At 35.8% G+C, this 25,505-nt stretch overlaps 1 protein-coding gene across 1 annotated transcript; it reads right to left on the bottom strand.

Moving 5' to 3' along the window:
• Positions 1-1,978: 1,978 nt before the first annotated feature.
• On the bottom strand, positions 1,979-4,375 carry LOC103416049 (probable N-acetyltransferase HLS1). The gene is made up of 3 exons (XM_008354322.4): positions 3,704-4,375; positions 3,363-3,559; positions 1,979-3,164 (listed from the first exon to the last, which is right to left on the bottom strand). Exons 1-3 carry the CDS (start codon positions 3,890-3,892, stop codon positions 2,300-2,302), a joined length of 1,251 nt encoding a protein of 416 aa, XP_008352544.3. The 5' UTR covers positions 3,893-4,375; the 3' UTR covers positions 1,979-2,299.
• Positions 4,376-25,505: the final 21,130 nt, after the last annotated feature.

Here is a 25,505-nt window from a genome sequence, read left to right as displayed (position 1 = left end):
AAACTGTTAAAATTTAATTATGCAAATTTAGTGGTTTCATGCATGCATCTCTCCATCTCACTCACCGAAGTATTGTAGAAGTCTCTTGTTTCTATCCTGTCATCAATCACCCCATTTCCAATCTTTGATAGATTCTTCACTATCCAATATGTTTAATTAATTTGTCCTTACTTAATTTGTAACTTGTCGTCCTTCACATTAATAATACGAAAATTATTAACAAGTGTACTTTTAAATATGTTGATAGTGGACCAACAACAACGATAGTTATACCCAAAAGATGGAGAGTAATTTATTAAAAATATGTTAGTCCCAAACTATCTTTTAGCACTTGCTAACAACACTTGGGGCATGCGTGACATTACTCTATTGTTTAATTTGTTTATTTTGATATGCTGAAGGATAAAATATACCATCACTTTTTCCATGCAAAAGCTTTCATCTTTATTTGGTATATTTAGCTGGACATAAAAGGCACGTAACCGATCACTGCACAATGCTCCACAATATCTCTATTTCCTTTTTATAATAATATAGTTGAAGTTTCAATAGAAAACGTCCCAATCCAAGGCATGATAGGAACCCACCAAGATGTCTCAAAGTCCAAATCAGAAGCACCATAACGAGGAGGGAAAGCGAAAGCTGCTTAATGCTTATGGAGGAAGGGAAGAGGAACAAGAACAGAAAAAAGGAACACTCACACCGCTTAATCGTACTTCCTGGAAAAACTTTAAAATATAGCTCTCATCCTGTTATGTAGTGTTTTTATTCACGTGTTATCATATAAGTATATATATTGTATTCATATTTTAAGATACAATATCTACATATAAACACATTGTGAGGATGTGAAGATAAAAGAGTCTCACATCGGAAAAAGGAAAAACCTTGCAAGTGCTTATAAGAAGTTGGGCTACACTTTATATTGCCAATTGATTTTATAGTAGAACCTCCACTTTTTTCATGGTACAAAAGCAGGTTAATCGATGTGTGAAGTCCAAAATCACACGTGCTCCACGTCACCCAATTCGTGTCGTCTCATGTTTGGCTTGAAAAACGTGAAGAGACGTGTGAAGATATGAAAGTAAAAGAGTCACACATTGATGAAAGAAAAAACTTTGTAAAAGCTCCTAAGATGTTGGACCCTTCATATTGCAATTAATTTTATGATGGAACTTCAATTTTTCTTACACACGGGCTAATACAAGTGAACTGATTACACTAGATATATGACGTGTGACCTCGAAAACTATCTTTGTACCTTCCTCCTTATGTATCTTGCATTGCTCTCGATCGTTATCATCTTTTTGGTGCTAATATGCAAAACCCACGAAGCAAGTAAAAGCCAAACTCAGCAACATATGGAAAAGCAAATACAACCAACAACCCAAAAAGAAAGAAAGGAAAAATCCCCCGACACCACCCAGCCACAAACATGAAAGTTCGTCCACAGAGAGTACTACCCCATTATATATATATATATATATATATATATATATATATATATGTAACACCATTTATTAACAAAACAGTGCTTGTTTGTAATTTGAATGCGACATTAGTACTAGTAAATCACACAATTTGGATTGTAGTCAATATCACATATTTATAATATTCCCACTACCCTTAACTAGAAAGATACTAATCAACTAGAACCTTATTAACCAAAAACAGAATAAGGGAAAAGGCCCCCTTCCCCTTCCCTAGCTAGCATATAATCAAGGACAAATGATATGGTCTAATCAAGGCTCCAAAAGTAATCTCGGAAAATGCTTATGTTATGCATATATTCCTTTCAAAGTTCTTTTGCATGCACAAACTCAAGAGGATATTCCAACGAGTGTCACATTGCTTAAGATTTTTTCAATGATAAATGATTCTACAATCTTCTTTTTCTCCGCATCCACACTTTTTGTGTACTTTGCTCAATCGAATCATCATAACTAAGTATAAAGTATGCAAGTAGAGAAAAATGATGTGTCGAAATTAGTTCATTTCTTCATCACATATGTTGGAGATCATCTAAAACGCCACATCAATTTACAAAATACGTTACATGGCTAACTAGGAAAATATAAAGTTGACTCCAAAAACCCATCTTTCCTCTTCCTCTCGTGTTTTTCTCCTTAATTTCTTCTTTCTTCTCCATTACCACCCCCAACACTTGCTTACTCTACCCACCTAGGGCCACAACCAAGTTACAATGGCAGACCCAAAATTTAAAACCCAAAAGGAAAAATAATAAACAAAAAGAAAAAAAAAAGAGAAAGTTGGAAACTAATTCGGATTCTTTATGGAATTAGATTTCTCTGGGGTCGACAAAAATGGACATGCCAGGTGCCGACTTTGTCCAGTCACCGACAGAGCCGTCACTGTAGTCTTCCCCGAGCCGCTTGATGCACCACATGTCCTCGTCGCACGATAGCCTCTTCCAGTGCGGGATTCCTAACCTCAGCGGTTCGCGGCTCGACACCTCCGTCGCCACCACCCCGCAACCACGCTCCTTCGCCAAGTTGTGCGCGTGGCCGCACAGTGCCTTCACCAACTTTGCCGCGCGTGGGCCCTCTCCTCCGAGCCCGTACAAGAAGTGTACCCCGAACGGCCTGAAAATGTCCGGAACCGACGGCAGCCTCATCCACGGCAAGGCCCGATCCACCAACCTCGTTGTCTTCGCGAGCGTGCGTTTCACGAGCGACGCGCCTTTGACTTCTAATGTGAACACGTCCTTCGAGTTCCAGACGCTGAGGATGGCCCATGACTCGGGCGGGTCGGCCGAGAAATGATCCGCGCCGGGCCACGTCTCCTCCGTCACGCTGCCACGCGGCACGGCGAGGAACGTGCCGAGGCTGAGGCGGTTGTTGAGGACTGAGTCAATGTCGCGGGGGAAGAACTCGGTGGTGGCGAACCGGCGGCGGTAGAGTGCCTCGGCGTCGGAGGGGGAAAGCTCGATGACGGTGACGCGGGAGGAGACCTTGACCCGGTGGGCGTAGACCGGGTTTACAAGGATGGTGGGCGTACGGAACTTGACGTAGCCGCATTTGTCGGTGAAGAGCTTGACGGAGGCTTGGTTGTCGTTCTCGGTGGCCATGTACGAATACTCCGCCCCGTTTTCTCGAAACCACTCCTCCACTCTGCTCACTAGCTTTAACCCTATTCCCATCCTCCTGTTACAAAAAAAAAAAAGAAAAAAAAAAGTTAAATTAATAATTATTATTTAAAAAATAAGGAAAATGGAGGGGTTTTTGTTTTTTTCTTTTCCGGATAACGTCTCAATTCAGTAACTCAATGATATTGATTGTAGAACATGGCCGTAGCAGTGTACCGATGAAAAAAATAGGGGTGTGGAGGAGCGATTAGTATACCTGTGAGAAGGAGAGACACGGAGGCCCAAGATGTAAGCGAGTTTGGTGTAAACAGGGAGGGGCTTGAGAGTGACATCGCCAGCAGTAACGCTTTTACCATTTCTAGAGAGCTTCTTGCCGCATGTAACGGTTTTGATGCAACCTCTTATCATCCCAACTATCTCTCTCTCCTTCTCCGCCCCCACCACCTCTGCCACCTACAAAACCAAACACAAAATTTCAATTAACCGGCACCTAATATTCGTAAACTAAACGAAACCAATTATTTATTTATTTACTTATTTTTGGGAAGAAAAGAAGCTGATGAAATACGTGGTGGTTGTTAATTTGTTGACACATACCAGCATGAGATAGGCAGGAGAATGGCGGACCCTGCAAATCGGGTCGCCAAGGAGGTCGGTAAAGAGGGAGAGTCCGCCGCTGGGACCGACCTCGCAGCGCCTCTCAACGTCTTGAACCATTTCGCAATCCTTGATGGGGTCGAACTCTCTCACCACTAAACTAAAAACCATTCCGTCATCCTCACCCATAATTAACGACGACGATCAAATTCGGGTGCGTATATCAGAACCAAGTCGTTCAAATTACTCAGTGCACCCGAGTTATACGTGACGGAGCGGAATGAAAAGGGAAGGAGGAGGGGGTGTGTATAAAAGAGAGTGAGAGTGAGAGTGAGAGAAGGGAGGGAGCGAATATAACGTGAGTTGTAAGCAAGAAAGGGTAAGCTATATATGTCTTACCTCCATCATCACAATACCTTATATAGGCTTCAGGTTGCTAAGGCCCCCACTTATATATAATACTATCAACTTAAAAACCTCAACAAATAATTAAATAAAATAAGAAAATAACATCTCCGAATAATTTCGGAAATTAATCTGAAAACGAAGGGTCTGGGTTAAGGGTTTTGGAATCGGGATGGAACCGAGAGAGAGAGAGAGAGAGAGAGAGAGAGAGAGAGGGCCGTTTTTAAGTAGCTAGTTCATCATTGTGGAGATACAGAGTGCCCTTTCCCTTCCCTTCCCTTCCCTTTCCTAAACCCTTCCTTTCCCTTTATATACCTTATTTTTGGGCTTTTCCTTTTCCCAGATTTCCCTCTCTCTCTCTAGAATCTCTCCACCTTCTTTTTTTTTTCTTTTTTTTTTTATCATTCTACTTTTTGAATTTTATTTATTAAATAAACAAAAACCAGAAAGCTTTATTAAATTCGGTGCTGCTGCCTGCTAAGTGCTGACTATTTTTATGGCTTTCTATCTCCCATTTTCTCCCCTCTCCTGTCCCGTCTATTTTTGCCTTTCCATCCCCTCTCTAACACTAACACTAATATGTGGTAAAAATTTGTTGTTTTTTGACAAATTAAATAAAAATTTTGTCATCGTGCCTTATCTGTATATAAATTCTGTCTTTTCATTTTCTAAAATGCAATAAAAATTTATTTATTTTTTTACAAATTAAAGCTTTGGTGTGATTTAATAACAATGGCAGTCATGGTATTAAATGTAAAAAAGTATACCGGGGGGGGGGTTAATTCGAAAAATAGGAAATCATAACAGAAAAAGAAGAAAAAATGGGAAATGGCGGCTTTGGCTGCGCGCAGTTAGCCTACTCTTGGTTGTTTTCTCCCAGTTTGTATCATTTATTTCCACGGAAAGCAGGCGTTCGCCATCATTACCCCATTTCTAATCATTATCTATTAAATCGATTTAATCCCCTCTCTCTCTCTCTCTCTCTCTCTCATCTATCCATCATGAATACATGACCATCGTCGTTGCTTCATTCTCCATACCAATCATCTTGTTACCCACAATTTTATACAAAATATAATCATTTTACATGAAACAGACCCATATCATCGTAATGTTTTTATTTGACGATATACTATTATTCGACGAATGCTTTAATATATTATTATAAAAAATAAACACCACATAACGATAAACCTCTCGTATATGAACCTTTCTCCATATGACGCGAGACCAATCGAATGGAATGAACGGCTTTTAGATATATTCCCCAAATCTAGTTTTCTAATGGAAGTAAACTTCTCTTAGAAAACAATGGAAGTGAAACTTGATGACGTGGCGTAGCGGATGCCATCCGGTTTGGGCGGGAACTTCCTGGATTTGGGGCCGTCGATCTTTAGTTCTGACCGACTACTGATGAGAAGTGAGTAGTGCAGCTGCCACTGCTGCAAAAGCGGCTTTCGCTTTTAACAACCACATCAATATCATCATGACCACACTGTTGATGTTTTCCAGATGGACGGCTGGGATCGTATCATTCTAGGGACAGCTAAGCGACGCCGTCCTACTGCACTTGAATTGATGGGCAGCCACCCCCACCAGCCTACGGCGACGCTAAAACTTAGATATTTGATTATCCCAACCGTCGATTCGATTTTTTTTACTAGTGTGCAGCGTGGTCTATGGGACGCCGTAGCATCCAAGTGCTGCTGCTTCTAATCATATTAAAGCGTTTGATTATCCGCAACGGTCTAGACAATGATTGGGTAATTCAAAACAAGTGGACACGTCGCCTAAACTTGGCCTACAATTAATACTTTTTTTCAACCATTTATTATTCAATCATTTCTCTTAAAACCTTTATAATTAAGGAAAACTAATGAAAAGGGTTTGAAAACTTTGAGTTTTAATGATAAAGATAAAATAAAGGGTAAAGTGAATAGTAATATGATTGACTTTTTAGTGTAAAAATATGGTTTTTCGTTAAAGTTAACAGTACCGGGTGTTTTTCGTTAAAGTTCCCATTAAGGAAAACTAATGAAAATGGCTTGAAAACTTTGAGTTTTAACGATAAGGACAAAATAAAGGGTAAAGTGAATAGTACCAGGTTTGACTTTTTAGTGTAAAAATGTGGTTTTTCGTTAAAGTAAACAGTACCGCGGGCTTTTTGTTAAAACTCCCTAATAATTATAGGTAAATGCACATAAAGTTTTTTATGTCATTGAAGGAGAATTTTGTTTGGACAATCAATAGAATAATGATAAATTTATATTCAAGAATTCGTTATGCACGTCATTTATGTTGAATATAAGATTTCTCATTTTAAATGACGAAAAATACTACTAGACTATAGTAGCAAGTAATTATAAAATAACTATATTGAATTCAACTAAACTATAATGAGGGGTATTCGAATTTTAGTATAGAGAGGAAATCACATTTTCCTAAGACCATCTCCAAAGAAGATGTCATAAAATGCCACATAAATGACATACCATTTACTCTAACCGGAATGTCAAAGGTGACATGGAAAAGAATGCTAAGCTGACATGGATAAAGAGATGTCAAATTTGAAGCTGTCTTCAAATATGACTTTTATTATTTCCAAATGCATTCCACTTGCCTTACCTTAAATTCTAGCATATTTGAGTATTATTTTATTATTTTTAAACCAACAACAACCCAACTTTTATGATTTTTGTTAAAAAAAAACATAAATGAAGAAATAAATTTTGACATATCGGGTGGAATGGAAATATTGATAATATGTTAAATTGCCAAATCAATCATCAAATTGAATTTTAATGTTTTCAATTTGACGTTTCTTTTGGAGATGCTCTAACCAACTTGTCTCAGCTTAAGATTGTGTAGCGAGCAGTTACAGTGGGGCATAAAAGTATTTCGAAAATTGTTTCGTTTGCTATAATATTAATGCTTTTGTGATAATGGCTAAAATTATTGAGCACATTAAAATTAAAAAGGTGGGAAAGTGGGAAAAAAATGCGAGGAAAGCAAATAAAATAGACGCGAGGTTTGGCACAGAGGCAAATATTTTATACACATTATTTTGCACACTACACTTAATTTATATTAGACATATAAAGACATTTTTTGTAAGTTGGGGGTGGGGCGTGCACGTAGCAAACGTTTATACGACTGATATGCTTAATAAAATGATATACATAAATTTGCCAAATAAATTGATATACATAAGAGACAGATTATTAGATTAAGATCAGTGGGTCCCTACTTTTGTGGGTCTGGTTTGGAATATCTGTGGGCCACTACTTGTGGAGTGGAGGTTGGCCTTGAGATTATTTGGGTTGATTTTAGTTTTGGATTTGTCTCTCATTTGAAACCAGCAATTATTGTTAGAAAGGTGCTGTTCACACTAATTATCACTTTTCAAATATTTTGTTAATTTTTTGTCATTGATATTTTTCACTTCATTTGATCCGATGACTATAAATTGAGAGAAATCTGTGAGAAGTAAAAATGAGTTTGTGGATAATACTACCCTTATTGTTTTTAGTATTTTTAAGGGCTGGTTTGGTATTGTGCTTTTTAAAAATATGTTTCTGCTGTATTGAAAGAATAAGTTGTAAAATAAAGTTGTTGCGTGTTTGGTAAATTTTTTTTTTTTTTTGTAAAAATGCTTTTAACAAAAAAAAAAGTGTTTGAGTGTTTAATAAACTTTTATATAAATTGTTGTGAATATGTTAAATGACTTAAATTGATATGATATTTAATGTAATATAATAAAAGTCAAAGAGAATAATGAAAGGGCAGTGATAGTAATTTTATAAAATATGTGGGGTATACTTGTTATTTGAAAATTTCATTAAATGACACTGATTACCATGCTTCTAAAAGCATGGTAGACCTGTTTCTGCTTTCCTATGCTTTTTTACTATTATTGACAACTGTTTTTAAAAAATAAATACTTTTTTTTTGTTTTACCAAATACATTTGATGTTGTAGATTTTTTAATAAGCTGTTTTTTTTTAAATTATCACAATCTCAAACCAGACGTTAGAAAAAAATTAGGATTGTCATAAACTATGAATTATATTTAGATGGGGTTATATCTCTTTACAGGCATGCTTGTTGAATGAGCTACTATTATTTACGCTATAATTTCTTAATGTTTTAGTTTTTAGAAGCCAAATACTTCTCTTCATAAGAAGAACACTCTCTCTTATGAGTGATTCAGTTGTGCAAATGGACTACATGCGCTTACAAATAGATGTGACATTGAAGTGATGAGTGCTTGAAATCTTAAAAACTGTAGGCAATTGGTTGTTAGAGAGATTAAGAGTGCATTTGTTGTACTGGATTATTTCAGACTGGACTAGCTTCATGAACAAAGTTGGACTGACTTATAATAGACTAAGCTAGACTAATTTAATAAAGCGTTTGATGTAGTATCAGACTAAGAAGCAGGATAATGACAAAAAGAAAAAAAGAACCCTTGATAACAAAATTTTCAGATGAAAACCAAGAACCCAAATGAAATCAGAAGAACCGAAATGAAAATCACATTGATTTTTCAACTGAGGACTTAGAAATACCCAAATGGTAGTGGGCTTCCGCTATAGCTGTCCGCCAGTCAACCTCTATTTCTTTGTTTACCAACAAGGGCTCAGGCGACACAAGTAGACGAAGTGAGTAGCGAGAGAGGAGGGAAAAGGACGTGACTTGGTTCTGGGTTATCTGAGATTTGAAACAAACAGATGAAGCGATTCTAGGTTCTCTACTCTTCTGGGTTGGCGAGTGTGGGGTGATGTTGGCGACACAATTAGACGAAATGAGCAGATGAAGCGAGTAAAGGAGGACAAAGAAGACACGACACGAGAGACGCATCGAACGTCTTAGAAATCCCGTGGTTTTTTTTTTTTTTTGGGAGGGAGTCTTGCTAAGACCTTCTAACAAATGAGAAGTTGACGTGAGTCCCGTTAAACTTAGTCTATGTATGTAACAAACAGTGGACTAGTAGTCCAATGAGAGTTAACGAGCCCAAACAAATGCAACCTAAAGATCCTTATGTTATTAGGTAAAGGGTCAAATGGTAGCTCACGTAGTGCAATGAGCTTTTAGATAAGGTCATCTCTAAGTACCTATACATAACATTTGAGTTATATTGAAACTTATATTTGGATTTCAATGTAAATATGAGTCTAAAATGTGGCCCGCTCCAACAAGGAAATATACTTACAAGAAAAGTAACATTCGAGTTACACTCTAACCATCTCCAATGTACATACTCAAGTTTAATTTTCTTTTAATACAATAATATGTTTACACTAAAAGAGTGGGGGATTAGGGCTAAACCAAATTATGGGTCAACCAAAATAATTTGGTTCAAACTTGCTTTTGACGAGAATTAAACCTAAAACCTCTCACTTACAAGTAAAAGAAATACCATTTAACCATAATACTAAGTGACACTCAAATTTAAATTTTAACATTTGAATGTGTTGGAGTAAATCAAAAACTCAAAACTTGTGCGAATATAAATTTTGCACTAGAGATGGCCAAAGAATAGTTACCCATTCACACGAGGTTGTGTTCAACTTTCCATCACAGAATATCGATTGCAATAAAAATAATAATAAATAACTAGAATTTTTTTCATATATTCTAAACATGAGTAATATACAATTTAAAAAAAAATAAAGAATCGCTCGATAATTTTCCTGTTACAGCAGCAAAAGATGCATGTTATTATAGTTAATTAGTCAAATTTTTGCACTTGAGGTCATCCATCCTTCTAAAAGTAGACGAAAAATCTAGCCATTTTGCTTTGGAGCTAAGGGCAGAACATAATTTGAATTTTAATCTTGATAAATAACCACTGATCTTTCAAAGATTCTAAATTGGAAGCCTAGATTTCGATTATTCTTTAGTAATCAATTTTAGTTAGAAATATAGCAGTTAATAATGAATAACACGATCGTTAAAACAATTTAACAATAATGAACTTACGATGATGAGTATATAAAAAAGTTTGACGAGATGACGACGATGATAGTTTGGTAGAATATGAGTCTTCACACATCCATAAAATATAATTAGCTATTTAAGATTTGTAGCTAATTAAAACTATTTTCAATTTGGTTTTCTCAAATGATTGCTGGTCAAAATAGAAGAAACATACTACGTGCATGTACTTTGCATACAAAATTGTATATAAATATGTGTGTGTGGGATTAGAATAAAGTGACAAAGATGTAAATAAATGGGATTCTCTTGCTCTTGATTAAATTATGTTTTGTAGCTTAATTAAGTTGAACCTAAGAATCCAACTACGTACGTATCCACCATATTATTCTGTCAATGCGATTGTGGAGACTCTATTGGAAGATTATTAGGAATCATAGGAAGTATTTGGTCTGATTTTTATCCTAATAAAAAGTGTTCAAACTTTTGAATTATTGAATAACTACTTAATCTAAAACAATTCTTTTTTACAGGATTAATGTCTCTTGCTTTGGATTTTATCCAGAATCTCATTTATTAGTGAATAAATATTAATTGGCTCTGATCCGACCTCAATAATTTTGATCCCATGACAAAAGAAATGATCATGAGCATAATATATATGTAACCATCACGCCTATAAATGTGAACACATGATTCGTGCGAAGCTTTTGGCTTTTGATGCATATTAAACTCAATTAATTCCTTGATTAAGCATTATAATTTTGATTAGGTCGATGATGGATCAAAAAACCAATGTTCATTTCAACACAAATTGTTCTAGTTTGGCCAATCAACTATATATGAATAATAATAATAATAATAATAATAAGAGTTAGCTAGCTAACAGCTAGGGCATATATAATGCAGGACCACATTGTTGTTTGAAGAGATATATGCCCTCCTCATGGCTCATGCGCAATCTACAATATCACTTTGTAAATATATATACTTAATATCTTTGATTAAATATTAAGCTAGCTGGTCAAAAAAAAAAAAGAAGAACATGGGTCTGCGACACGTATCTTGTTTATATGTTTCACCAAGCTGATAAAATATTTGGAGGAAAGAAAACAGTTAGGGACAAATGTCAAGACAAATGCCTCGAAAACATTTCTGTTTAGGGATCTTGTTCCCTTCCATTGTGATCAATCTTAGGCATCCGTACGTGCCTTTTTACCCTATAATTGCATATACAATTGACTTAGGGTTGTGCACCACAACCAATATTGTAGGGCCGCCCGGTGCCAAACCAGTCCTAGCAGAATTAGGTTATGTCTCACCTTGGATATATATGACATGGGGTAATTGGAGCCGAGAGGACGAAATCGTGTCAAATTTTTTAAGCTTTGAGTGATATTTAGGAGCATATAAAGTTGGAGCAAGCAACTAGGCAAACATGTTCACAGGTAATATTTCCAAATTGTCTTTTGCTCCAATGGGAACGACCAAATAGCAGAATTGTCATTGGGGTTGATTAAAAAAATAATTAAGACAGTTGGAAAGTAGTATTTGAAGTTGACCCTTGATGCTTTAATTTTAGGGAGCTTAAGCGGTTTGTCCAAACTTTTTCTTAATCAATACCACCCTAATAGCTTTATTTAATGAAAATGATTCAAATGACATATATTTACCTCTAAATACGTGTAGCAAAGCCCATCACACAACCCTCCTATTTTTTTTTTTCCAACCATTGCCCTAAACTGGCATTAACCTAGATTCATCAAACTACTGGCATTATTTCTAGAACTGAACACTGCCATTATTTATAGAACCAAATAAGAAAGTATCAATTTTGAGGAAGCACTTACGTGGAAAGAAAGCCCATAAGGAGAGGATTAAACTTCTCTCTTGAGTCAAGGACCAATCCCGTCAGGTTTGGTTGAAAATTGGCAAAAGTTGCCGGAAAACGTCACCTTTTGGCGAGCTATTGAGTTTCAACGTGTGGGTCATGTATTAGAAGAAATAGGGTGTTGATACGAACTCATAGCCTCCGATCTTGCATGATTTCGTTACCTTATGATAGACTTATGCAGAATCTAAGATTGGAAAGAAGAAAATGAGAGGGAGGAACACTAGACCGAAAAAGAAAATGGGCTAGACTAAAACTAACGGGGGCAAATTGGAAATCGATCAATTATTTTGGCTGGGCCAGCCAAATTGCGCTGGTTTGATGTTGAGTTTTGTTCTAACCATTAAATGAAGTTATTAAGGTGCTTTTGGTTAAAGATTCAAAGTTTTAATTTTTTTTAATTCTTTCTTTAATTTTAACTTTTTAGCTAGGGTTAGAGAAAATTGAGTAGTGGAGAGTGTGGCTCAAGGAATAATAGCATGAGTTTATTATAGTGGAGGTTCTATTTGCCATGGAGCTTCTCACTCACTTCGTTTTGTTATTATATGCTTCAGTGCTTGATGATTTGGGTTAATTCTTGGTCAAGTTGGTCAACTTAGCTAGCTAGCCAGGGTTTCTTTGGCATCGAGACCTTAAACATTTGCTCCGGAAAAACTGCTTTCCATGGTCTAGAAGTTCCACGAAAATACAAATTTTATATAGCCATATATGAGCTACCTTAATTAAACAGACCCTTGTTCCCTTCTCGTAGCATGTTTTTAGGGTCGGTGACATGCAAGCCAAAAGCTGCTTGATCTTCTGTCCATATAAATATGATGACCTAATTATATGATCTAGCAAAACCAAGGAAAAAAAATTATTCGTATCTTATAAACAAAGAATTAAGATTTTGTATGAACCCTAGTCACCTAAGAAGAAAAATTCATATGAAGGGTTGGTGACATGCAAGCTAAAAGCTTGATTTTCTGTCCATATAAATATGATGAACTAATATGATCTAGCAAAACCAAGGAGAAAAAAATATTTGTATCTTATAAACAAGGAATTAAGATTTTGTATATGAACCCTAGTCACCTAAGAAGAACATTTCTTATGAAAAAGTTATATCATGTCATTATACTGATATATGGTTTGTCAAACTATTTAGGAGAAAATATCAGTACATGCTATTGTGATATATAACAAATTTATACTAGTTTATCGCTCAACAAGATAGTAAACTCTGCCTTTGTAAAAAGTGATGGTCAAATATGACAAGCTTATAGAATTAAAATTATCAAAAATTTACTGTTACAGTAGTTTTGTTTCTCAATATATAACTAGTAACACTATTCTTTTGACCTTATCTAGTTATTTCAGTTTCAGACCTTTGCCTGCCATATTGCCATGTCCATTTGTTTAGGTTACAGCTTTTAAAGGTTGGGACTAAATGGCAAAAGAGGGAGACAATGAGGGCAGAGACATATGGTGTGATTTGGTGGTGTAAATGGGTAGATCAGATTGAGAGAGGGGGAGTTTGAAGTTGAAGGGTTGGGGAGACGTATTTGGATGGTTGAGGATCTGTCATTTCCAGCATTTGTTTTTATCTGTATGTTTTTGGGCATTTGTATGGTAAGAGTCCGACACTAGGGTGCGGCCCTGGCTGGGACGAATCCCCAAGATTATGCACCATGTTCCCCTCCACATAGAGACGTGCCCTTGCCCCCATCACCCATCTCTCTCTCTCTCTCTCTCTCTCTCTCTCTTATGAATCTATGATGATATATCTTCATGCTTTGACAAGACCCTTCATTCTTTCCCAAACCATAAACAATCAAATCCCTCGTGTGTTCACTTTGCGAGGAAAGTTGATTCAATTATTTATTGATTGATGTTGATGTAAATCTAGTTCTTTAAAGGAGATCCACCGTGGAGAAAAACTTCGTTACGGATCACGGGTCTTGTTCAACCATCAGACTTAACAATTTCTGACACGATCTGTTAATCTGATTCAAAATAATACGAAATTAATAGGTTTTTGGGTCAACACGAATGAATCGTGTCGTTATCGAGTAACCCGATAAGTACCTGTTCAGATAAGGGTTGGTTCAGGTATACACATGGATAACACGTACACGATAAGAAAAATATTAATTTAATCATTTTATACCACTAAAATAAATTTTAAAAATTGATGACAGTTGGATTGGCTGTCCAATGTTTTTCTCAGTCTTAAATCAGACTCTCTCTCTCTCTCTCATCAATATTATTCTTGAAAACAATAGATCAAGCCAAACTTCCAATACAATTTCTCCATAATGATTGATGAAAATTAAAGGATTTTGTAAAAACAACAACATGCAAGCTTTGAGTTTCATTGACAAGGTTTTAACTTATGAGAAGGACTTCACAACCTTGAAAAGAAAAACTCTTTCATTTTGCATGTCCTTGCACATTTGATATTTTATAGTAGTGTATTGATGTTTTTTTTATTAGGCTCTTATTTTGGAGCATGTAGTACTTAACGACAAATATGTTTTTATGTTTTAAAGTAATATTTATGTGATAATGTGCAAGTTTAGAAGAAAAAAAATCTTGACAGGTTGAGTCATTTTACCCAACACTAAATGGGACACGACACGACACGATCCGTTAAGATAACAGGTATTACATGAAAACGATACGAACATGAAAAACACCACCCGTTTGTCAGGCCTACAGACCACACACACAAAAATCCCTTTCACTTCTCTCATACAACTGATATGTGGCTGACACTTCTGTGTCAGCTATTGTATTAGGACAGTAAGATTTTCTCAATATATGCCAGGACAATTTAAGTACATATTAGTAATATTGCCAAGTATCGACTGATAATATATGAACAAAGGATTGAGAAAAGAAAAAAGTTAGGGAACTTTAACGAAAAGTTCATGGTACTGTACACTTTAACGAAAAACCATATTTTTATACTAAAAAGTCAATCCTAGTACTATTCACTTTACCCTTTATTTTGTCCTTATTGTTAAAACTCAAAGTTTTTAAACCATTTTCATTAGTTTTCCTAAAAAGTTATTACAAAACTTAACATTTAGGCAGTGAGCTGAGCTGGTATCCAAATGTATTTTTAAAATTCACAATTTAATAACATAAATGGTTATATAGCAGTTTAAGTCTTACAAGAGCATATTAATCAATAATGTATACATTGATACCTATCACTAATTAATTAATTAACTGCATATCTTTCCTGTTGCTATGTTTCACACTTCACTAAATTCACTCAGGTATATACTTGATTCATATTTCCTTTAATTACCACATCCCCCATTAATTACTTTTTAATAGCAATGCTAGGTAGATCAATTTTTTAGATTAAATTTGTAAACCATGTGGTGAGTCACTAATAAGAAATAAACACGTTAATCAACATTTAAGTAATAATTCAATTATCAACGATCACGTTATATGATTTACAAAAATTAATTTAAATAGTTAGTCTCCCTGACATTAGTCATCGCCTTATAGCAAGAGAATACTAATTGAAAAAACAAACATTCAAAGCAGTTGGTTTCGTTAAGCTCAAGCAAGTGAAACAAACTCGATGGTCGGTCCAATCAAAACGTGCTACAGCTGGAGAAAGGCTTCATTTTGACTAGGGCACAGCAATTCAGAAGCAAAAAATTCCAGACTTCATGAAATGGAAATATATTATTACTGCACCCTGCAAATGACAGCTATTGTTGTCATCCTTTCTCTTCTATCTCAACAACAATAATTGTTTATGCAATAAGTTATATGCTTTTGTGTTCACATCAGTTGAAATCCAAATTGTGATCCAAAAGACATGCATGCATGCATGAGATATGGCTGTGTTTGTAAATGCTACTGTTTCCTTTTATCTTTTGCGCGTTCATCGGCCGATAGGTATAACTAGGAATGGATTTTTTTGCCAAATTGACGTACCAACCGAATTACCAACTGTTCTATATCGATTTTGTGCCAATCGGTAATGGCACGGTATTGTATCGTACCAAAATTTCATGGTATGGTTTTGGTAATGGATACTATTATCACGGTATTACCATACAGTACTGAAAATATAATATAATATATAATTTATAAATTATATAATATATAATTATATAACACATATTTATAATATTCTAATAATTTGAAAATAAAACCTTACAGACACAGAGTCACAAACTACTCACTCTTTCTCATTTCAGCCGTTCTACTTCTATTCCCTATGCTGGAGACAAAAACTCACCCACCCATCTCAGATTCTCCCATTGAACACTTCCCGTCGAACAGTCTCATCCATCTCATCTTCGTCTCTCCCGCGACTCCATTTATCAAGGTTAGTTCTCTAGAGTTAGATAAAATAAATAAAAAATTTAGAAACCCTAAATTGATAAATTGGGGATTTGTAATTGATTTGTTAAATGGAATTAGACTCAATCGATTAGGAATTGCATGACCTTTTGATTGAGTTATCACTTGTCAATGATGCATATCTTTTTCTTCTTCTATGCTTTTCTGCTTTTGGGTTGCTGGGTTTGTATAATTTACTTTGTTGGGTTTAGTTTCGAGGTTTTTGGTGTGAAATGTGAAGGGATGAGGGATTAGCTTTAGCTGGGTGTGTCCGCGTGTGACAGAAAGGTGTGAGATTTGGAGCTGTGTGGGATGCATGTAGCATGCCTACTATCATTTCATACATAAAAGTGAAATATAGGGAGAGGGAATTTCCTTTTTCCATAATCCAATTGCTTACTTTGATCATGACTTTTTTAAAGGTGATGCATGATTCTGCTTACTTCGAACAACTAATTAATCATGACTTGTTTTTTATTTGCTTTTTAATTGATACAATTGGAATGGGTGATGCTTTTGGTAAGATGTGTATACGAATTAGCTTCTACTATATTTGGATATGATGTGTATACGATATAATGTTGTGTTTTATTTTCAGTATTAGATCTAGATGAAGTCTAGGATAAACCAATCTCTATGTGGCTCTACTACTAGTACACCTTCCACCACTCAACCCCAACCCCAACCCCAACCTCAACCCCAAACACTTGAAACACAACATCAACAACAAAATCAAGGAGAAATAGATGAAAGTGTGGGAAGTGGTAAGAAAGATGTGCTCGATGAATATGAAGATGTAAGTGGGTTGCGATCCATATGTGTTGGTTACATGCTAAGAGAGTGAAAACAACCTTGAGTAAAGGGAACACATTCACCTTGCAATTTGCTCATATTGCAAAAAAGAGGTTCTGGCCGATCCTGGGAAAAATGGGACATCAAGCATAGGACATCACCTTAGAAAAGCTTGTAAAGACTCACCTCTTTACATGAAAACGGATAATAATCAACTTGTCTTAACAAATGAGTCTATGGGCGGTGGATTGGTCCCCCACACCTTTAACCAAAAAAAACTTGAGTCAAAGGTTGTGATGTTTGTCATTAAGGATGAACAACCATTTAAGGTGGTTGAAGGTAGTGGGTACATTGATATGATGAAAGAGGCTCAACCTCGGTTCAAGATTCCAAATAGGAAGAAGATTGCGGCTGGTGTGTGGGATTTATATGTGTTGGAGAGGTCTAAGTTATTTGAAGCAATGGTAGTTACCGCTCACTTCATGGATAGTGAATGGAAGTTGCACAAACAGATCATAAACTTCATAAAGATCACAGGTCATAAGGGAGAAGACATTGGGAAAGTTCTAAAGGTGTGTTTGAACCAATGGGGGATAGAGAAGATCTTTAGCATTACGGTTGATAATGCTTCCACCAATGATGTTGCGATTGACTACATGAAAAAGAGGCTAGGGGAAATGAATTCTATCTTGGTTGGTGTGAAGTACATACATATGAGGTGTTCTTGTCACATCTTAAATTTAATTTTCAAGAGTGGGTTAGAGGAGCATGCTAAGTCAGTTGAGGGGATTCGAAATTGTGTTAAGTACATTCATTCCTCACTGGCTAATTTTGCTATCTTATTCAAGATGGACAAGATGTCAAATGTGCCTTTTGATGTGTATCTACAAGGTGGAATGCAACATATAAAATGTTTGATGTTGCATACAAGTTTAGGAAGGTGTTTCTTAGGATGGCGGAGGAGAATGTGCAATTTCATGATTATTTTGAAGAAATGGAGATGGATTCAAAGAAGAATTTGGGAAAGAGAGTGGGGCCTCTGGATGAGGAGGATTGGGAGAAATCACTAGCCTTTACGCACTTTCTTAAGAAGTTTCATGATTCTACTTTGAATCTTAGTGCAACAAAAAATGTTACATCAATTTTGCTATGGGAACAAATGGTTGCTTTACAAATAGAGATTGAGAAGAAAAAGAATGATCCTACCAATCCTACATTGCAAAAAAAATAGAAAGAACTATTTGGCAATACCGAACTTCGGTATACCGAAAGTTTGATATGGTAATGGTAATAGATTTTGCCAAATCAAAAGTCTAGTACGGTAATTGGTACGAGAGTTTTGATACGGTAACTGTACCGAACTCACCCCTAAATATAACATACAAACAAAACGAAACGTACGCAAAGTCTGAAACGGTAAGCATGGACATTGAGTTGAGACCTATCTGTATCCGTATAATTAAGAACAAATATTTTACGAGCCTTGCTTGCACACCATCACCATCATCATCAACAGTTATCATGCATCATCAGTTCCATGCATGGATGATGGGCACCATCATTATCATCATCATCATCATCATCATCATCATCATCATCATCATCATCAATAGTCATGCATGAATATCTATATCCATGCATGGAGATGGAGGGTACATGGGGTAGGTGCAAAGTAAACTAGTCATCATATCTAATTTTCACTTTAACGTTCTCGATCTACCCATTAATCTAAATAGGGTTGATCAATTCTTTCCCAAAAGCATACATATTTTACCCCAAAGAACAATAACTCGTATTTTAACTAGCATATTTTACACCAAATGATGGAATTTTTTTAAGACATTATTTGTGAAATTTTATGTGGATTTCCAACCAATCATATTGACCTTTTGCACGGTAATGCCAACGAAACAATTACGTAACTTATTATAATGGAAAATTGCATTGCCCCAAGAAATGAGTTTAAATAATATTTCACTTGGACCCTTATTATATTTCTTTATATGATTCGTAATTATAAGATACGAAATATATTTGAACAGAAAATTGGAGACATTGCCTTGTAGTTCCAACTTGGCAGTCTTCATACTTCGACCTAATTCAAATTGAAAATTAAAAAAAAATGCTGTTCTTCGTCTTTTGAAATTGGTTTGGTGTATTGCTTTATGCCTTAATAATGTTGTGCACTGTGAAATAGGGATAATTTGATTGCGGTCCCTAATCCTTAACATTATTTGATTAAAACCTTAATAGTATTCAAAGTTTGATCAAGGTCCCTTGACTTTGTACACCTCATTATATTACTATTAATATTTATATTTTTATAGTTTTGACATTAATTGTTTGATATTTTATGAGATTTATAATCCTATAAATTTAAAATCCCTCATTATAATACTATTAGAAACGGTTACAATAAAAAAATTCAAACATTTTAATTGAATAAATGGATAAAAACTATGTAAAAATAAGAAATAATAAATGGCAAAAGAATGTATCCATAGTGTTAAAAAAATTGGTACATTTCACATATAACAAAGTGGTACATTAATAAAGAAGAATGGGTACATTATAAATAAATTAGGGTACAAATTAAAAATTAAAAATTATGAGTACAAATGAATTTTTAAAAATATAGATGCTAAAAGAAATTAATAAATGGGTACAAAATAAAACTAAAAAGAAAATACTACAAATTTAAAAAAAAATGTTGCAAATTAAAAGTGGGTACAAACTAAAAATATAAATTTATGATACAAAGTTTAGGCATAAATCATAAATATACCATATGTAATTTTTCTATCATTGATTAAATATACAATGTCACGTAATGGTATACACATGGGTACAAACACAAATAAAACTTTAAAAAATATGGGCACAAAAAGAAACTAATATATGGGTACAAATTAAAAATGAAAAGAAAATTGGTACAAATTAAAAAATATTTGCAAATTAAAAATTGGTAACTAAAAATAAAAATATATGATAAAAAATTTAACCATAAATATAAATATACTAATTGTAACATTTTTAACAATAAAGGAATATATTTAAAAATAAAAATATTTTATTATTCAAATAATTAATGATGTTATTAATACCCAATGACCTTGATCAAAAATTAAAAATAAATAGGATTTTAATCAATGGAGTAACAAAAAGAATGATGTAAACCTAATTTTCCCTTTTTTAAAATTCATTTGTACTCATAATTTTTTATTTTTTATTTGTACCCTAATTTATTTATAATGTACCCATTCTTCTTTATTAATGTACCACTTTGTTATATGTGAAATGTACCAATTTTTTTAACACTATGGATACATTCTTTTGTCATTTATTATTTCTTATTTTTACATAGTTTTTATCCATTTATTCAATTAAAATGTTTGAATTTTTTTATTGTAACCGTTTCTAATAGTATTATAATAAGGGATTTTAAATTTATATGATTATAAATCTCATAAAATATCAAACAATTAATGTCAAAACTATAAAAATATAAATATTAATAGTAATATAATGAGGTGTACAAAGTCAATGGACCTTGATCAAACTTTGAATATTATTAAGGTTTTAATCAAATAATGTTAAGGATTAAGGACCGCAATCAAATTATCCCTAAAAAATATATATGTTGTCAAAAATAGTATGAGAATTATGCGTTGTAATGGTGTGTGGTCCCCTCTATACCAGTTCCCAATATAGGATTATCTGCCAAATGTTTCATAAGCATAGTTAAGCTTAAGTTCTATATATTAACCTTGTCTTCAATTATTAGGTTTTTTGCTTTATCCCCCCATTCCTCATACGCTCAGTCAAGGTGGGTATTATACACCCCATTTGAGGTTTCATGTAGTCATTTTAATTTTAATTATTTTGTTGTAGATTGGGAAACAGTAACTCTGAAAGAGGAACAAATATATCCTATGGAAAACATTAATTTGGGACAAATCCTTTAAACTGGTGGATTTATGGGAAGGTTGGAAGACCCCAAAACCCTAGAAACAGAAGGGAGAGGACCCCAAAAATCAACGCTTCTACTTTTCTAATCCTAATTTGGTGGGAAATTCTTGGAAAAAGGACTAAGGACCCATCAAACAAAGGAGACTAGGGATACCATGGCTGCTGACACGTCCCCAAACACCAGGGTAGGCACGTGATGGCCGACATCCGAAGGTAACGAAGCCATGTTAGGATGCATGAGGAATAATAAATATAATGTTATGAAATTGAGGAACGTGTTCAGAGCATACAACTAATCTAGAACACTAAAAAGAAATAATATAAAATTGAATGCACAAAGAAGTGGGTCCTACACCGAGAGGACTCGAAGATGCCGATGTCAAAGTGCCTTGACACCGGGATTATACGCCTCGATTTTAAGTCCTGAGAGGGCGCTAAAAAAACATGAGTGGACCAAGTTGATATATATATATATAATACTGAAACAATTATCAACATACTAACCCCCAAAGTTTTATGAAAACTCAATAGCATAATATGTAGTAGGTTTTCCAAAAACCTTCATAAAACATATCTCGTATATAATGTGCTAACTAGTGGTATCAAATCGCCCATAGGTACTATATTTCTCGGTCTGAAGCTAGTGCATATATCTCTCGGCACGATGCCATCTACATATATCTCTTTCGGCCCAAAGCCATCTACATATATCTCCCTTGGCCCAAAGCCATCTACATATATCTCCCTCAGCCTAAAGCCAGAACAATGACCACTAGATACGCACAAAACATTGAATATAATATTTCCAACATAAGTACATATATCTCAAAAACATCTTCATAGTATATAGTCATCCATCATATATACTATAAAGAAGTGTGAAAATATGTTCATAAATAGTATATAGTCATCCATCATATATACTACGAAGAACAATAATTCGATAAAGTATGGTATTCCAGAATATTCTCAGTAAAGCATGATAATCATAAAGTGTAAATCTAATTTACTCATAAAATGTTTCATAAAACGTAACCATTAAATCATGTTTTTCATGTATGCATTTCATCCATTAAAGCATACATTGTAGAAGGGTTCCACTCACAGATATTCCGTCGTCGAAGAGCCATACAAAATAGGAATGATGAAATCACCGCTAATATTCGCACCTAAGCACATAAAGGGTCCAATTAATAAAACTATATTCAAACAATTGAATTTGGGAAAACGGACGTCGAAATTAGCCTAGAAGGGGTCCTGAACAAAACCCGAAAAAAAGTCAACCCAAAGTCAATGTTGACCGGTCAACGGTCAAAGTCAATGGTCAGCATTAACCGAAGTCAACGGGTCAGACCGAGTCAGTCAAATGGGTCGAGTCATCGGGTTTAGGGCTTAGGGTTTGGACTTGGATTAGGGTTAGGTTTAGATGGGTTAGGCTTTAGGTTAAAAGGTTAATAGGTTTAAAGGTTGGGCCCGGGTTAGGGCCGAGTTACAAGGCCAATGGGTTTAGGTCATAAGGGTCACAGGTTGGACTGGAGTCCCGTGGGTTTTGGGCTAGGTTTAAAGGACTTGGGTCGGGTTGACCAGTTTTCAAGCCAATGAATTGGCCGGTTTCTGGGCACCACTTCAAACGCCCATAACTTCTTCGTTACTTAACCAAATCAAGTTATTTAAAAGCCAAAATGTAGTTAGGAATGTGGAGAAGAGATTCATACCAAGTAGGGACTAAGTAGGGGTGGGCACGAGTCGGGCCAGGCCCATTTTTTGAGGGACCGGACCTGACCTGTGTGAATAGGAAACGAGCCAAGCCGGGCCGGGGATAGCAATTTGTAATATAGAAATCGGACCTAATCCGGTCCGATTGAAACGGGCTGATTCGGGCGGGTCCACGGGTCCTAGGTTTTTTTCTGTTATATATATTATAAAAATAAAAATATAAAAAACCGTAACATTTGCAGTTTTGCGCAAATTCAACATTTGCACAGTTTTGCACAGATTCAATTCAACATTTGCACAGATTCAATTCAACATTTGCACATGTTTTGCACAGATCACATCCAATCACCAATCCAGTGCAGATTTAGCACAAACACAAAACTGGAAGCACAATGGACCTCGTCTCATCCCAACCGTCGACCGCGTCAAACGGTCCTGGACTCGCTGTCCCCCACACAGACTCGCTCATCCCAACCGTCAACCGCGTCATCCCCACACAGACTCGGTTCTCCTCGTCGCCTTCCTCAAATCCATCCTCAAATCGCTCCTGGACCTTGTCTCGACCAAGCCCTACCCAACCTAGACCCGCTCTCAGAATTCGACCTCCCAGATCCTCCGCTCGTTCCACTGCATCTGAAACCTCTCAATCGAGCTCTCGTCGGGCGATCTCCGGTTCAGAAATGAGCAAAAACTGGCGCAGGTGCATTATCAGAGACTGAGGCGTTTGGAGAGATGGTGGGAAAGAGAGAGACTGTGGAAGAGAGAGAGAGATCAATAGGGAGGAGATTGAGAATCAAATATTAAGACTGGGGTCCGAGATCAAGAGGGATAACATCGAGATTGAGGTATGAGAGTGAGAATAAGAGAAAGAGGGTGAGGGGAGAGTTGAGTGGCAACTCGGGATAGAGAGAGGGTGAGGGCTTGAATGTGAATTGGGCCTAAGAGTGAGAACAAGAAAGAGTTTGTAAATGGGTAATAATAAAGGGCAGATTACAAATGCAATGAACGGTCCGGGTCGAGGGCCCGTTTTTTCTAATTTTTGGAACCGGCCCACCCTGTTATTTTTAAGAAATCGGCCCGGCCCGGCCCGCCCCATTTTGTATTTTTAAATTTTGGAACCGCCCCGTACCCACCCTAAACCGCAAAGAACTGGCCCGCCCCGAGGGTTCAGGAACCGTTTGCCCACTCCTAGGACTAAGTGGTGGCCAGAGTTGGCCGGAAAATGGCTTGAAAGATGGCCAAATGACCACGGCCTGGAAATTTCCAGATTTTCACATTGCTTTCCTTGAGCTTTTCCGAGTTCCTACACCACCAAAACAGCCCAAAAACATACTAATCGTGAACCTAGACATGATCTACAATTATAGGGACCAATTTTGAGGCTTACCTTCCTAAAAAATGGCGAGAAATCGTCGGAGAAGTTCCTTGAACAATGCAGCTCAAGGGTGAGTTTTCGAATGGTTTTTCTTCTATTTTCTTGGTCCAATAACTCGTAGGGACAATGAGGAAAGGTTGTGGTGTAGTCTAGGTTGTTGTTGTTTTAGTGAAAACCCTCTATGAGGGTTGGTTTTTTAGAGATAAATGAGAGGGCCAAGAGTAAAGGAGAGAGATGAGAGAGTTGTGAAAGAAAGAGAGAAAGTTGTGAGGGAAAAGAGAGAGATGAGGGATTTGCGCCTGGGGGACAAAATCAAGGGTGGGCCCCTTGGGCACACCAATTATAACCAAAAGCAATCCCATTTCAAAATATCTAGCCCAAAGTGAAAATTTACGAAAATACCGTTATGTTCCGTAATTTCCGGATGGTTTGTTACAATCTACCCCCATTAAGAAAATTTCATCCCGAAATTTGAAATAACTTACAATACAAAAATACTCGAAGATAGGTAGAAGAAAATATATGTAATGAAGAAATCAAGTCAGAGCGGTTGCATAAATGGGAAGATGCCACACCATCACGATCGGGTTGCAATGAATCCATCTTTCATGTCTCCAGGCTCATACCTTCTTCCCCTATCCGTGTAAAAGTATAAACATACTTTGTAAAGATATAAAGTCAAAAATGTATAATAGCATAGGGTCAAAAGTAAGAACGTAGAATACGATAACGTCAAAATAGATATGTAATAACATAAAGGTCGAAAACTCCTGCTGAACTTAAAACTGAAGACGGAAAAGACTCAACCAAACATTTGTAACTTCGAAAAGATATATGTAATATAAGGTAATTCAAAATACTTGTATTGAAAACCAAAACTGAAAATAAAAGTGGGTATCACCCAAGCATACGTAACGTCACGTACTACGAGAAAAGTTGTCTTTAGGTCGAGCCCTAACAATGACTACTCTGTAACATTTACCGTAGATGGGTCTACTTGCCCACTTGCTTAACGAACCCAACAAATAAGCTATCAATATCACAGTCTGCAGCCTGCAATATTGACAACACATTGTTGTCTCGATATGTAAGTGAGAAGTTCCCAACGATGCCAAAATACCATTTTCCCCGCACGTGAGAGTGTGCAAAGATCGTCTGATTCTCACCTCGACCGCGTTGTTGTACCATTCCATAGCACACTAAATAGATCTGCTAGAAGTGTCTTGACATCCACGTACTCACGAACAAAAAGGTCCTGGAGTGAAGCAGTGGAAAGATGCGTTGAGACGAACACATATCGTTGGAAAAGAACTACTAGAGTACGATATGATGTTTATGAATTGTAGTAAGATAATGAGAAT

This window comes from Malus domestica, chromosome 15 (genome assembly GCF_042453785.1).
Source record: "Malus domestica chromosome 15, GDT2T_hap1".
Classification (NCBI taxonomy): Eukaryota; Viridiplantae; Streptophyta; class Magnoliopsida; order Rosales; family Rosaceae; genus Malus; species Malus domestica.
Note: the sequence above shows the minus strand (reverse complement) of the source record. Positions and strands in the feature narration are given on the sequence as shown.

Excerpts from the sequence above, each read along its gene's own strand:
- LOC103416049 (XM_008354322.4), bottom strand. The coding sequence starts at position 3,892 with ATGGGTGAGGATGACGGAATGGTTTTTAGTTTAGTGGTGAGAGAGTTC. Across the intron at positions 3,560-3,703 it reads CTCCTGCCTATCTCATGCTG|GTGGCAGAGGTGGTGGGGGC; the intron begins GTATGTGTCAAC and ends TTGGTTTTGTAG. Across the intron at positions 3,165-3,362 it reads CGTGTCTCTCCTTCTCACAG|GAGGATGGGAATAGGGTTAA; the intron begins GTATACTAATCG and ends TTTTTGTAACAG.